Below are 14,097 nucleotides of genomic sequence, written 5' to 3'. Positions count from 1 at the left end.
AAACAGCTGCCCCCTCACCCCCTTTTGATTTCTGAGGAATCTCCTTCTGTCCCCAGTGAGGTGCGCTGGGAAGGTGAAGTGATGGGGCAGATGCACTACGTTGCTTGGAGGTCACTGAACAGAAACCAAGCCGGCAGTTCTTCCATCCTCGACCACCGCAGGGGCGGCTGGGACTGCGGGAGAGGTTCTTGGGGGTCCTTGGCATGGGGCGCAAAGGGAGGGCGCACGCGGGGAGGATCCAGGACCCCGCCCTGAGGCCCACCGACCTGCATAAGTGGCAGCACCCCCTCTACCCTCCGAGGGCCGCCCAGAATCTGTCCACCCAGGCGCGGGACAGGGCGACTCCCCCGTGGCGCCGTGCTGCGGCGCCCAGTCCCTCCCGCAGGTCGCCGAGGGCGCCGGGGCCTCGCACCACACCTGTCCGCTCCTCCGGGAGGCCCCGGCGCCTCTGGTGCCGGCCCCTCGGCGCGGAGCCCTGTGTCCGCCGTCGCTTTGATCCCGGGGGCCCCGCTGGATAAAAGTCCCGGGAGGCTCCGCGCCAGCGCCAGAGGGGAGGCAGCCGAGCCGGGCGTACCAGCAGGCTGGCGCTGGGCGAGCGACGCCGAGGAGCCGGGGCCGCGGGGCCGCCCTCGCCGGCCGCGGTGAGCGCGGGGCTCCGGGCCGGTTCGGGGTGGGGGTTGCGGAGCGGGGTCCTGGTCGCCCGTGGGTTGCTGTGGGCCTGGGCGGCGGGGGCGAGGGGACCCCGGCGGCTCAGGTGAGCGCTCCCCCTGTGCCCCCAGCCCGTCGGGCCGACCCGCCCCGTGGCGGACGGAGCTCCCCCCGCGCAGAAAAGCCCCGCTTCTTCCCCACCGGCCCCCCCCCTCCGCCCCTTCCAGTCGCCCGGGGGCGGGGGCGGCGGCGCCGGGCTGGCCGCGATGAATGAGCCGCCGGGGCCGCCGGGCCGCGCTGCCCCCCACGGAGCCGGGCCGGGAGCGCCTCCGGCGGCCGCGGCGGGATAGCCCAGGCCCCTCCGTCAGGCTTGCGGTTTGGGAAGAAAAGGCGATGCCTCCGCCAAGAAAAGAGCGAGCGCGGCCCCCTCCCCCTCCGCCGAGCCCGGGCGGCGGCGGCGGCGGCACTTCTAACGCGCGGGCACCCGGGCCGCCGCGGCCCCCGCAAACTACGCCCAGGCTCGGCCCCCGCCGCTCATTGGCGCGGGCCGGAGCCAGCGCACCCAGACCCTGCGCTGCCCTCGGCCGGCCGCGCGCGGAGCCCCAGCTGCCCAGGCCGACGGCGCCCGGCCCGAGAGCCTCGACGCCGAGCCGCCCTCGCCTCCTCTGCCGAGCCCAACGCAGGGAGCGGGGCGAACGAGAAGGGGCGGCTGGCGCCCCGCGGCCCGGGCGCCCCCGGCCCGGCGCCCTTGCCGCCGCGCCTCCTCAAGGCCGCCCGCTCTCCGCAGGTGGCCGCGGGCCCGAGCAGCGCGGCCATGGGCCGAGGGGTGCGCGTGCTGCTGCTGCTGGGCCTGCTGCACTGGGCCGGGGGCGGCGAGGGCAGGAAGACCTGGCGGCGCCGCGGCCAGCAGCCACCCCCGCCGCCGCCCCCGCCGCGGGCCGAGGCGGCGACGGCGGCCGGGCAGCCGGTGGAGAGCTTCCCGCTGGACTTCACGGCCGTGGAAGGCAACATGGACAGCTTCATGGCGCAGGTTAAGAGCCTGGCGCAGTCCCTGTACCCCTGCTCGGCGCAGCAGCTCAACGAGGACCTGCGCCTGCACCTCCTGCTCAACACGTCGGTGACTTGCAACGACGGCAGCTCGGCCGGGTAAGGCCCGCACCCGCCCGCCGCGACCGGCGCGCCCCCGCCGCTGGCCTCGGGGCCGCGGGCCGCCTCGTCGCCGGCGGGTTCACACCACCCGCCTCCCGGTCCCTGCTGAGACGCACGGAGTCTCTGCACCGGACCCTCCCTGCTGGCCGCAGCGGTGCTCGCCCACAGGGGAAAGGGCTCCCGTCTGGTCTCGGAGGCGCTGGCCCCGGGGAGGGTCCTGCTCGGAGGCTTGCCGCGCGGGGGGTGGGGCAGCTCTGGCAGCGCTGGTCGCGGGCCAGCCCGGGCACTGACCCCTCGGCCACTGGTGCCCAGCCCCTGTGCTCGCGTCCTTCGTTCCCTGGGCGGGGAGATGGCAGTCCGCGAGTGGCCCTGGCTCCAGCAGGAGGAGGCGACACAGGGGGCGGGGAGAGTCCTGCCGTACCCCCACCCCCACCCCAGCTCTACTCGCCCCGTCTGCTCCCTGCTGCTGCCGGGACTGCCAGGGAGCCCAGCCAGCCAGAGGGACAGGCAGGGGGCGCAGGTGGGACAGAAGGACCTGGGGTGCAGCATTCACCCCTCTCCAGACGGAAGCAGATAAAAAAGAATGCGAGGCTGAGGGTTGGGGAGGGGTTGGGGGCGCCCATGCCCTCAGCGACTCCACATCCCGAGGAACTGGACGTTAGGTCGGGCCTCGGAAGGAAGGGTGCGACCCTGCCTCGGTGGCGCCCTCGCCCCTCCACGCGCGCCTGTCCTACCCCAGTGCCCCTGCCCCACGCACACTCCTCCAGCGAGAGTGCTTTTCACTCTCCAAGCGCCACTGCGCGTCCCAGAAGGATCCCGAGCCCCAGCGAAGACCCCCCCACCCCCGCCCGGCCGCCGGCGCCGAGGTTACAGCGGGTCTCTCGCGGGGCGGGCCGTGGGGATTTTCCACGGACCACATAACCCCCTCGCCGCCCTTCCCCGCCCCGCGAGCGCCACCTCCCGGGACTGGCTGGCCGGGCCGGGCGCGCTCTGCGGGGGCCTGGCCGCTGGCGCCCCCGTGCGGTCCGCGCGCGCCCGGCGACAGGTGGAATGACCCCTTCCTTCCTGAAGCTGGGCCCTGCAGCCCCAGCTGACCGCCCGCTCCGCCCACTTCCCTTGCAGCTACTACCTGAAGGAATCCAAGGGCAGCCGGCGATGGCTACTGTTTCTAGAAGGTGCGTCCTAGGTGCGGAGGTGGCGGGGTGGGGGTGGGGTCCACTGGGCACTGGACCCTGAGGTGGTGGCTGTGCCCGCAGGAGGCTGGTACTGCTTCAACCGGGAGAACTGCGACTCCCGATATGACACCATGCGGCGCCTCATGAGCTCCAAGGACTGGCCGCTCACTCGAACAGGTCAGCGTGCCAGGAACTGACCAGGAGCCCCCACGAGGCAGGGGGTGGGGGGTGTGGCACGGGAAGGGGCTCACAATTGGAAGTCCTGGAAGAAGCTCCTCCTCTTTCACTCCCTAGAGGCCCAGAGAGGCCCCACCCCATCCATCCCCCCCCCTCAAAGTTAGGGATCATTCATTCTCACCTTTCATTCTTCTTCCACAGGTAACTTCCCAGGGCTCACCCTGGCTGTGCAGTACACAGCTGGTCCCTAGGTCAAAGTATCTGGTGGAAGGGGGGAGGTTCAGGGCCATGTCCAGATGTCACAGCCTGGCTGGTCATCCTGGCCATGGGGGCTCCGTGGAGTAACTAAACCCATCCATTCATTCCCCACTTCCCCAGCCACCTTGGTTCAGGTGGGTGTCACCACCCACCTCCTTGCTGTGGCCAAGTAGGATGCTCCCACAGCCCCACACCTTCCTGTAGTCCTCACCCCTGCATGCCCCCCTCCCACCAGAAAGACCCACTGCCTCTATTCTCCCCTGCCACAGGCACGGGGATCCTGTCCTCCCAGCCAGAGGAGAACCCCCACTGGTGGAACGCCAACATGGTGTAAGAGGGAGCCGGAAGGTCTTTCCTTGGGGGTCCTGTCCTTGGGGGTCCTTCCTGGAGGATCCTTCCTAAGAGGTTCTTAGGGGGGAGTCCATCCTTGGGGATCCCATCCTTGAGGGGGTCTGGTCCTGGGAGAGGTCTTCCTAGGGGGTTCCTGTCCTCAGGAGTCCTTCCTGAGGAGGGTGGTCCTTCCTGGGGTCCTCGGGCAACAGAGAAGCATGGCGGGCTCACACCATCCCTGTGTCACAGCTTCATCCCCTACTGCTCCAGCGATGTCTGGAGTGGGGCTTCATCCAAGTCTGAGAAGAGTGAGTCCCCTGCCTTCCCCCAACTCCCCCCCACCCCCAACAGAGGCAGGGCAGGGAGGACGAAGCTTCTGGAGAAATACAGACTTTCAGCCTTGTAACTCCCTCTAACCCTCTGATAGTGTGTCCCAGGGTGCCTGCCCTCAGCACCCATTGCCTGGCTTGTCCACGGCTGGCCTGGCCCCGGAGGGTCCTCACTCCTGGGTGTTCCCTGCGGGAGGGCCCCCAGCACAGCCTTGTGCACCTAACCCACCTCCCTCTAGTCTACCCAGCCCCTGTTCCCATCCCCTCTAAGACCCTCCAGACCCCCAGCTATACCCCTCCTTCTGCCAAGCTGGGGGTGGGAGGCCTTGCTCTGTGTCCAGGCCCCCACTCGAAGCCACCCTCCTTCTCTGTGCAGACGAGTACGCCTTCATGGGCGCCCTCATCATCCAGGAGGTTGTGCGAGAGCTCCTGGGCAAAGGGTTGAGCGGGGCCAAGGTGCTGCTGCTGGCAGGGAGCAGGTGGGCTGGGCAGGGGCTGGAGTGGGAGTGTGGATGGAAGGGAGAAGATGGGGCTGAGCCAGGGCAGATGCATGACCGGGAGGCTCAGCATCACGGGGCATCTCAGAGGTTCGGCTCCCAGGTGCCATGTAGCTGGAAGCTGTCCAGGGGATGCTTCTGGGTCCATGGTTGTTGGGTGTGAGGGAAGCCTTGGACTGCAGTGACCTGGGCAGTTGGTTAGGGGTTAGCTGTGAACCCATGTACCACCAGGGCTGGGGTCCCTGTAGGCAGGATCACGCCTGCTGGTCACTGTATCCCAGCAGGCATGTAGGGGACCCAGGGGACATCCAAGGAATGGACGGAGGGGCCTGGGCCACCTAGTTCATCTTAATTTTCAGATAAGCAAACAGCGAGAGGGAGGAAGGGAAGGAGGGGTGGGAGGAAGTGGGATGACCTGACACTTAGCGCTGGGTCAGTGCCAGGAGCTCTGCCAGCCCTTCTCTGCCTCCAAGACCCCGAAGGGCCCAGGTGACTTTTACACATGAACACGGAACGTGTTGGCACCTCAGAATGCTCTCAGATCCCTGCCCGCTCGGGGAGGGGCTTGGGGAGGGGCTTGGGGAGGGGCTTGGGGCTGGGCGGGCCCTGGTGGGTGAGTGTCCTCCTCATCTGCCTGGCCTGACATCCCGCCTTCCCTGTAGCGCGGGGGGCACAGGAGTGCTGCTGAACGTGGACCGCGTGGCCGAGCAGCTGGAGGAGCTGGGCTATCCAGCCATCCAGGTGCGGGGCCTGGCTGACTCTGGCTGGTTCCTGGACAACAAGCAGTACCGCCGCACAGACTGCATTGACACCATCACCTGCGCGCCCACGGAGGCCATCCGCCGGGGCATCAGGTGCCCTGGGAGGGAGGGCCCATCCTGTGCAGAGGGCCTGGGGTGTGGTGGCATCTGTGGATGGAGAAGCTCATGGGGGGCCAGGGGCAGCCTAACCTGCAGCATGTGGCCTAGGTACTGGAATGGGGTGGTCCCGGAGCGCTGTAGGCGCCAGTTCAAGGAGGGCGAGGAGTGGAACTGCTTCTTTGGCTACAAAGTCTACCCAACCCTGCGCTGTGAGTGGGCATATGGGGCGGCGGGGGGCGGTTTAGACTATCTGCACCTGCTGGAAACCCAGCCTGGAGTCCAGCCCTCAGAGGCTAGGCCCAGAGACCACTGTCCCACCTGGGATGGGTGACAAAGTCCTCTGGGCTTGGCTGGGACTTCCCTGGTCTCAGCACTAGAAGTCCACTTGGTTCGAGGCAAACCAGGATGGCTAGTCATGCTTTCCACGTCCACGGTGAGGAATGTGCTTTGGAGCTGGATCCCAGTGCTGCCCCTGTGTGGGGCCTTGGCTGTTCCCCCCAGCCCCACACTTGAAGGGACATCATCACCATGTTTTGGTCAAAGTGGAGTCCCTGGGAGCCAGGCCAAGGTGCGGGGAGGGAACAAGGCATCTCTTCAAGGAAGGGTGCTGGGGATGCTGGCGGCCGGCACCCTGCACAGAGAGCCCAGTTGGCCTGTGAGCCTGCTATGGAGCTGACTGCGGCCTCGGGCCCCTGAGCCTGGGGTGGGGGGCAGAGCCCCGAGGCGAGGCCCATCTGAGCCGTCCCCCCAGGCCCGGTGTTCGTGGTACAGTGGCTGTTTGACGAGGCCCAGCTGACTGTGGACAATGTGCACCTCACGGGGCAGCCGGTGCAGGAGGGCCAGTGGCTGTACATCCAAAACCTGGGCCGTGAGCTGCGGAACACACTCAAGGATGTGCCGTGAGTGTGTTGGGGACCCCACTCAGCCCCCACCCCAAATATACAGTAAACCACTTGACTTAAAAAGAGAGGCCTCAAAGGTGGAAAACAGGAAGCAGCCAAGGGGTCCTTGAGTACGTGACAAACTGTGGTCCATGTAGACAAGGGGATTTTACCCAGCGCTAGAAAGAAGTGAGCGATCGGGCTGCAAAAAGACAGGAGGAACCTTAAAGGCGTGCTACCAAGTGAAAGAAGCCAATCTAAAAAGGCTACATGCTGTGTGATTCCAACTCTATGTCATCCTGGGAAAGGCAAAACTACGGACACAGTAAAAAGATCAGTGGTTGCCAGGAGTTGGGGGAGAGAGGTATGAATAGGTGGAGAACAGGATTTTTAGGCCTGAGGAACTACTCTGTATGGTACCACAATGGTGGATACATGGCATTATACATTTGTCCAAACTCATAGAACGTACAACACCAAGAGTGAACCCTGATGTGAACCCTGATGTACAGACTCTGGGTGGTAATGTAGGTTCATTGTGTAGGTTCATTGATTGTAACAAATGTACCAGCTGGTGGGGGTTGTTGATGATGGGGGAGGCTGTGCGTGTATAAGAGCAGGGGATAAATGGGAGCTCTCTATGCCTTCCATTCAATTTTGATGTGAACCTAAAACTTTGATTAAAAGCTAAAGTATATTAAGAAAAAAAAGAAAGAAAAACAAAATATTCACCTGTCCAGGAGAGCCCCCACTCCGAGCAGGATTTGGAGGCTGGAAGGGACGGGCTAGTAGGGAGCATGTGTGCTGGGGGGGACAAGGCCTGGGGGAGCCACTGGCTGGCAGAGCGGCAGGTGGGAAGTAGGAGCCAGGCAGGGGACAGCCTCCCAGTAGAGGGGGCTGGAGCTGCTGTGACCTGTGGGCTTTGGGGGTGGGGAAGGGCTCAGGCGGGACATGGTTGCTCACAGGTTGTCTTCTCCACAACAGGGCCAGCTTTGCCCCTGCCTGCCTCTCCCACGAGATCATCATCCGAAGGTCAGTGTCGCCAAGCCCCAGGACAGCTCGCATCTGTGCCTCTCACTCCAAGCATCTGCAGTGCCCCCATCCCCAGCAGGCCTGCCCACCGGCCTCCCCGGCTCTGGCTTCTTTTGGGGGCTTTCAAAATCACTTAGACAACCCACTGTGTGGCAAGAATTCACTGGTAGCAATGCCATCCTCTGCTTTGGCCACACCTGAGTGACCCCCACCTGGGTTTCTGTCTGCAGCCACTGGACAGACGTCCAGGTAAAGGGGACCTCACTGCCCCGGGCACTGCACTGCTGGGACAGAAGCCTCCACGACAGCCACAAGGCCAGCAAAGCGCCCCTGAAAGGCTGCCCCATCCACCTGGTGGACAGCTGCCCCTGGCCCCACTGCAACCCCTCTTGCCCCACCATCCGGGACCAGTTCACGGGGCAGGAGATGAACGTGGCCCAGTTCCTGATGCACATGGGCTTCGACGTGCAGACAGTGGCACAGCAGCAGGGCCTGGAGCCCAGTAAACTGCTGGGGATGCTGAGCAGCGGAAGCTAGGGCCCTGCCCACCTCCCCTCCAGGCCCTCCTGCCCTCCTAGGGCTGCAGGGCCCCGGCCATCCCCATCCTCGGTCTGGATGCCCTCCCCTGGCAGCCTTCACTGCCTCTTTCCCACTGCCTCTGGGAGGCCCAGCCTGAGATGGACCCACCGTCAGCCCAGCTGTGGCCCTGGGCCCCCTACCATCCCTCCCTCCTGACTCCCGCCTCCAGCCCACAGTGGGGTGTCAGAAGCACTGGATTCCTCAGCCCCAAGCCCAGAAGGCCCCCCCCAGCCCAGCCCCCAGCCTCGCCTGCCCTTTTGTATTATTTTATAAAGTGACTTTTTTTATTACTTTAATTTTTTAAAAAAGAAAAATAAGCAAGAAATATATAGTGAATGATATTGTTTTGTAACATATTTTTTTTAAATAATGAAGAAAAAAGATAACAAAAGAGCCTCACCCTGTAGATGTGTTTATTTGAGGGGGCACTTTGCCCACTTCACACCCCTCCCCCAACTCCGACTCCCCCCATCCCAGGGCGGCAGAGAGACTGGGGGCGACCACGGGGCCTCTTGCCCTTCAACCCCTGCTCCTCCTGTTCATCGTTTCAGCAAACAGCAGTGATGGGCTTGTTTCAGGTGAGCCCCCAGCAAGGTTTTAAGCTCCCTTTCCTCTTTATTTTGTTCTTGGGGTGACATTCACGCCGCGACCCCGCCATTTCTAAGTGCATGACTCAGCATTTGTACATCCACAATGTTTGTCTCCACCAGCAACCTCCATTTTCAAAACTTTATCACAAAACACTCCCTACCCAGCTAACACTTTCTTAGACGAAGAAGTTTGTATTGTATTTATTTTCACTACGTCACACATGCACATGTTCCAGAATTTGAAAGAAGCAAAGCTTTGGAGGGTGAAAATTCTCCCTCTGGCCAGCCCTTGGCTCTGCATCTGTGGCTAATCCCAGAGGACCTGGCCTCCCATAAACACGTACACACACACACACACACACACACACACACACACTACTTTTCCTTCCACATGTGACTCCATGCCATACACTTGTCGCCTGGTTTCTACTTCCCGTTGCATCTTGGGGCCGCGGAGAGCTCCATGCTGGCGGGACATTACCAGTGAGCAATGAGCTCTGTGCTTCATACCCTCTTCAGATACGAAGGGTGCAGCGTGGCTAGCCTGTGTCAGCATCACTGCACGCGGCCGTCGTCTCTGTGGGATGCACCCAGAAGTGGCATGTGGGTCAGAGACAGTAAGCAAGCACCTGTGGTTTCAGTGACACACTGATAAGCTCCCCCCACCAGGTGGCCAGGTCATGACCCTCCAACAGACGTGGCTTCCTCAGCACTCCCTGCATTAAGTGCCCCGCGCACATGGCACCGGGCAAGTAGGTCTTATTATAAAACCCCAAATTACAGATAAAGAAACTGAGGCCCAAAGAGGCTATGTGAAGGGTTGAAGGGACAGAGGGAGGACTCATGCCTGGCCTCCGACCGCCCAGCCTCTCTCAGGGAGTCTGCAGCCCCAGTCCCAGAGTGGGGAGAATCACAGAGACCCCATCGTCTCACCTGCGCCAAGACTGGGGGTGTCCCCTGAGGTCTTGTCAGCTCTGGGCCCACCTGCAGCCCACTCATCACCAATGTCAGCTTCCCCAGGGGGAGCTAAGTGGCCCAATCATGGTTTCCTCTGTGGCCACTCTTGTGGGAAGCCACGGAGTCCCAGTGGCCAAGGGAAACAGTGAGGTCAGGGAGGGGGGTGGCAAAAGGCTGGAGATGAAAGAAGGGGTACCCAGGGGTAGCTGCTGGTTTGGGGGAGCAGCCCCATCCTTGGCCTCCCTGGAGGGCCATGGACAGGTCTCCCCATGCGACAGTGGGCTCCCAGCGGGAGAGGGGGCTGGGAGGACCTGAAAGGGGCCTGGGCTTCACCTACCTGGGGAGACTTGTTCAGAGGGAGGGGCCCACGCTTTGGTCAGAGCTGGGTGGGGGGGACCCCGGAGGCGCTGGTGCAAGACCAGTTCCTTGTGTGGAGAAGGGTGGCAGGCAGTGACATCAGCACAGACAGATGTCTTGCTCTGTTTGAGGTGGGCTGAAAAGAGTCAGAGGGTAGCTTTGTGTGTCTCAGGCATGCCAGGCCCACTGAATGTTATACTTGTGGGTTAGGCCCGGTGGGATTTCACCAAATGAATAAATCCCTTCTCCCCATGTTCCTGACAAAGAAGGAACATGGGGAGAAAGGCCTACCTCCGGCCTCTGCTTTACCGTGGGGACTAGTGGCAAAATGAGCCCAGGACCCGTAAGGACAGTGGGTGATGCCAAACCTGCAGTGCTCAGTGAGCCATCGACATGACACACTGACTTCCTGACTTTTCTTTTTCTATTTTTTGTCTGTGCCACGCGGCATGTGGGATCTAAATTCCCTGACCAGGGATTGAACTTGTGCCCCCTGCAGTGGAAGCTCGAATTCTTAACCACTGGACCACCAGGAAGTTCCCAACTTTTCTTGAAATGTTGCTGCTTTACATTTTCCACATCACAGGCTTCCTGTAGCAGCAAAAATGCTCAGGACAGAAGCAACCAAGATTTCTATTCAGTGGATGAGCGGGTAAATAAACTGCAGTCCATCCAGACAATGTACTGTTACTCAGTGCTAAGAAGAAATGAGCTATCAAGCCATGAAGAGACTGGAGGAACCTTAAGTGCATATTATTAAGTGAAGGAAGCCAATCAGAAAAGGCTACATATGGTGTGATTCCAACTCTATGACATTCTAGAAAAGGCAAAACTATGGGGACAGTAAAAAGATCACTCGTTGCCAGGGGTGAGGATGGGGATGAATAGGTGGAGCACAGAGGACTCTTAGGGCAGAGAAACAACTCTCTGTGTGGCCCCACAATATGGTGGGTACATGTCATTACACATTTGTCCAAACTCATAGAAGGTACAAAACCAAGAGTGAATCCTGATGTAAACTGTAGACTCTGGGTGATGATGACAGATCAGTGTAGGTCCATCGATGGTAAAAAATCAATGGTACATCACTCTGGTGGGGATGTAGATAATGGGGAGGCTGTGCCTGGTTACGGGCAGGGAGTCTATGGGACTCTTGGTGCTTTCTGCTTGGTTTTGATATGAGCCATGTTGAGAGCACGGACCCTTAATGTGACGTGATGAAAACAGCAGCTCCAAGAGGACAAAGACTCTGGTCTCCCTTGTTCGTTGCTGTTTCTCAGTGCCTAGAACGAGGCCTGGCACTCAGCAGCTACTGCAGAAGAACTTGTTTAGTGAATGAAAACATTAATCAGAAGGAATAGAAAAAAAAGTAATAACACACTCCTGGAAATTTTAAAGCCACAGGGAGACGTGAAGAGAAGAAACCCAGAGGTTTTGGTAAAACCTGATATATGTGTACCACCTAGTTTTAATGACCTTTGCAAGCCCTTTTAGGAAAACTCTTTAAATATATTTTGAATAACACTGTTTTATTTGTACATACAAATACTTGTTACAGTGTGTGAAAGTTCACCCCAGCAGCAATGAGCGTACCTGGCACCCAGATCTTAGTCTCTTACACCATCTCCAATAACAGGAACCAGGGCTCCTTGGAAAACACCTAGCAGGAAACGTGCAGGATGAGCCCCGAGCATCTTGCAGTGCCTGCAGTGAGGAGGTGCCGAGAAACAAACCCCACCCCCACTGATAGGGGTATGTAAGGGGACACACAGAAGGCTTTGAGCAACAGAACAAAAAAATGTAGTTTGGACTATAACTCAAAGTATAAAATAAATGTCAGGCTTCCCTGGTGGCGCAGTGGTTAAGAATCCGCCTGCCAATGCAGGGGACACGGGTTCGAGCCCTGGTCCGGGAAGATCCCACATGCCGCGGAGCAACTAAGCCCGTGCGCCACAACTACTGAGCCTGTGCTCTAGAGCCCGCGAGCCACAACTACTAAGCCCATGTGCTACTAAGCCCTACTAAGCCCACAGCTACTGAAGCCTGTGCGCCTAGAGCCCGTGTTCTGCAACAAGAGAAGCTACCGCAATGAGAAGCCTGCGCACCGCAACAAAGGGTGGCCCCCACTCGCCACAACTAGAGAAAGCCTGGGCGCAGTAACGAAGACCCAGAGCAGCCAAAAATAAATTAATTAATTAAATAAATTTTAAAATACTAATAAAAATAAAATAAATGTCCTCAAGTCCATACTGATATAACTAAATAATTGAAGAAATTAAGTGGGGGAGAAAAAACAATCTCTTTGCAGAGTTCCAAATAATTTGTGTTGATACTGTCCCGTCAAGGAGGTGAAGCATACACCCCCCTAAAGTGTGGGCCACGCATGGTGACATCCCACCCCCAGAGAGAACAGGATGGAAAGGCGGAGAAAGAGGAACTCCCCAGTGGTGACAACTGACAGACACACCTCGGCCAGGTGACCAAGGGCACAGTCACGGTGAGGAGTCATGTTGAGAGCACAGGCCCTGAAGGGATGTAATGAGAAGGGCACTTTCCCTCTGTGGTCTTTCTCCCCCAAATCCACAAGCCCAGACTAATACTGAGAAAGACATCAGACAAACTAGCAGAGGGACAGTCTGCACATCCCTGCCGAGCCCTCCTTCAAACCGTCGGGGTCGTTCAAACCAGGAAAGTCTGAGAGACCGTCCCGGCCAAGAGCAGCCAGAGGAGAACGTGATGACTGAATGTCCCACGTGGGGTCCAAGACAAGTCCTGGAGCAGCAGGAGGGCATGATGTTAAAACTGAGGAAACCTGAATAAAGTATTATTCACTTTGCTTAATAATAGTCTATTAATAATGATTTATCAATATTGGCTCATTAATTGTAACAAATGTCCCATAAGATGTTCCCAATAGGGGAATTCCCTGGCGGTCCAGCGGTTAAGACTCCACGCTTCCACTGCAGGGGGCCCAGGTTCAATCCCTGGTCGGGGAGCTAAGATTCTGCAGTCTGCGTGGCGCAGCCAAATAAAATAATAAAGAGAATTTAAAAAAAAAAAAGGTGTTCCCAATAGAACACACTGGATATGGGGTATACGGGAGCTCTATCAGTGCAGTTTCTTTTTGCATCTACAGCTGTTCTAGAAAATAAAGTCTATTTAAAAATTTTGTAAAAGGAAGTTTTTTTTTTTAATCTTTTTAATTTTTTTGGCCGCACTGTGCAGCATGCGGGATTTTAGTTCCCCAACCAGGGACTGAACCTGTGCCCCCTGCAGTGGAAACTCAGAGTCTTAACCACTGGACTGCCAGGGAAGTCCTTTTTTCAATTTTTATTTTTATTTTTATTTTTTATTTTATTTTATTTTATTTTATTTATTTTTGTGGTATGCGGTCCTCTCACTGCTGTGGCCTCTCCCGTTGCGGAGCACAGGCTCCGGACGCGCAGGCTCAGCGGCCATGGCTCACGGGTCCAGCCGCTCCGCGGCATGTGGGATCCTCCCGGACCAGGGCACGAACCTGTGTCCCCTGCATCAGCAGGCGGACTCTCAACCACCGCGCCACCACGGAAGCCCCAAGCTGATAATTTTTAAATTATTTATTATTTTTTTTAAAGAATCAGTTTTATTTTTTTATTTTTGGTTGCGTTGGGTCTTTGTTGCTGCACGTGGGCTTTCTCTAGCTGTGGAGAGCGGGGGCTCCTCTTCGTTGCATTGCATGCGCTTCTCATTTCAGTGGCTCCTCTTGCTGCATAGCACAGGCTCTAGGTGCGCGGGCTTCAGTAGCTGTGGCACATGGGCTCAGTAGTTGTGGCTTGTGGGCTCTAGAGGCCGCTGGCTGGGACACTTCAAAAAAATCAGTGTTATGAAATATTAAAAAAGCAGAGACTATTCCAGAATAAAGGAAAATGAGAGACATGACAGCCAAATGCAATGTGTAATTCCAATCAGATCCTGGTGCAAAAATTAAAAATGCTATAAAGTGTAGCTTGGGGGCAGGTGGGGGAAACTGCAGGACTGTGTATTAGGTGATCATTCGTCAATTTCCCAAGTGTGGTCGCTGTGTTCAGGTTCTGTAGGAAAACGGCCTTGCTTTTAGGAGGTGTCCGTGGAAGTATCTAGGGGAGAATTGTCATATCTCCAGAATTAATTAATGTTATTATTAATTATTAATGGGGGGAGAGAGAGCACAAACAGGGCAAAGTATTAATAATAATAATTATTATTATTATTTTTTTTTTTTGCGGTACGCAGGCCTCTCCCGTTGCGAAGCACAGGCTC

At 58.3% G+C, this 14,097-nt stretch overlaps 1 protein-coding gene across 1 annotated transcript; it reads left to right on the top strand.

Annotated features, from left to right (window-relative positions):
- Window positions 1-1,257: 1,257 nt before the first annotated feature.
- Window positions 1,258-8,150, top strand: NOTUM (notum, palmitoleoyl-protein carboxylesterase). Its single transcript, XM_081219928.1, has 11 exons — window positions 1,258-1,794; window positions 2,920-2,972; window positions 3,054-3,149; window positions 3,677-3,737; window positions 3,987-4,045; window positions 4,443-4,545; window positions 5,226-5,417; window positions 5,532-5,632; window positions 6,175-6,322; window positions 7,289-7,336; window positions 7,567-8,150. Exons 1-11 carry the CDS (start codon window positions 1,463-1,465, stop codon window positions 7,871-7,873), a joined length of 1,500 nt encoding a protein of 499 aa, XP_081076054.1. The 5' UTR covers window positions 1,258-1,462; the 3' UTR covers window positions 7,874-8,150.
- Window positions 8,151-14,097: the final 5,947 nt, after the last annotated feature.

This window comes from Mesoplodon bidens (assembly GCF_964165515.1).
Source record: "Mesoplodon bidens genome assembly, chromosome: 19".
NCBI lineage: Eukaryota > Metazoa > Chordata > Mammalia > Artiodactyla > Ziphiidae > Mesoplodon > Mesoplodon bidens.
Note: the sequence above shows the minus strand (reverse complement) of the source record. Positions and strands in the feature narration are given on the sequence as shown.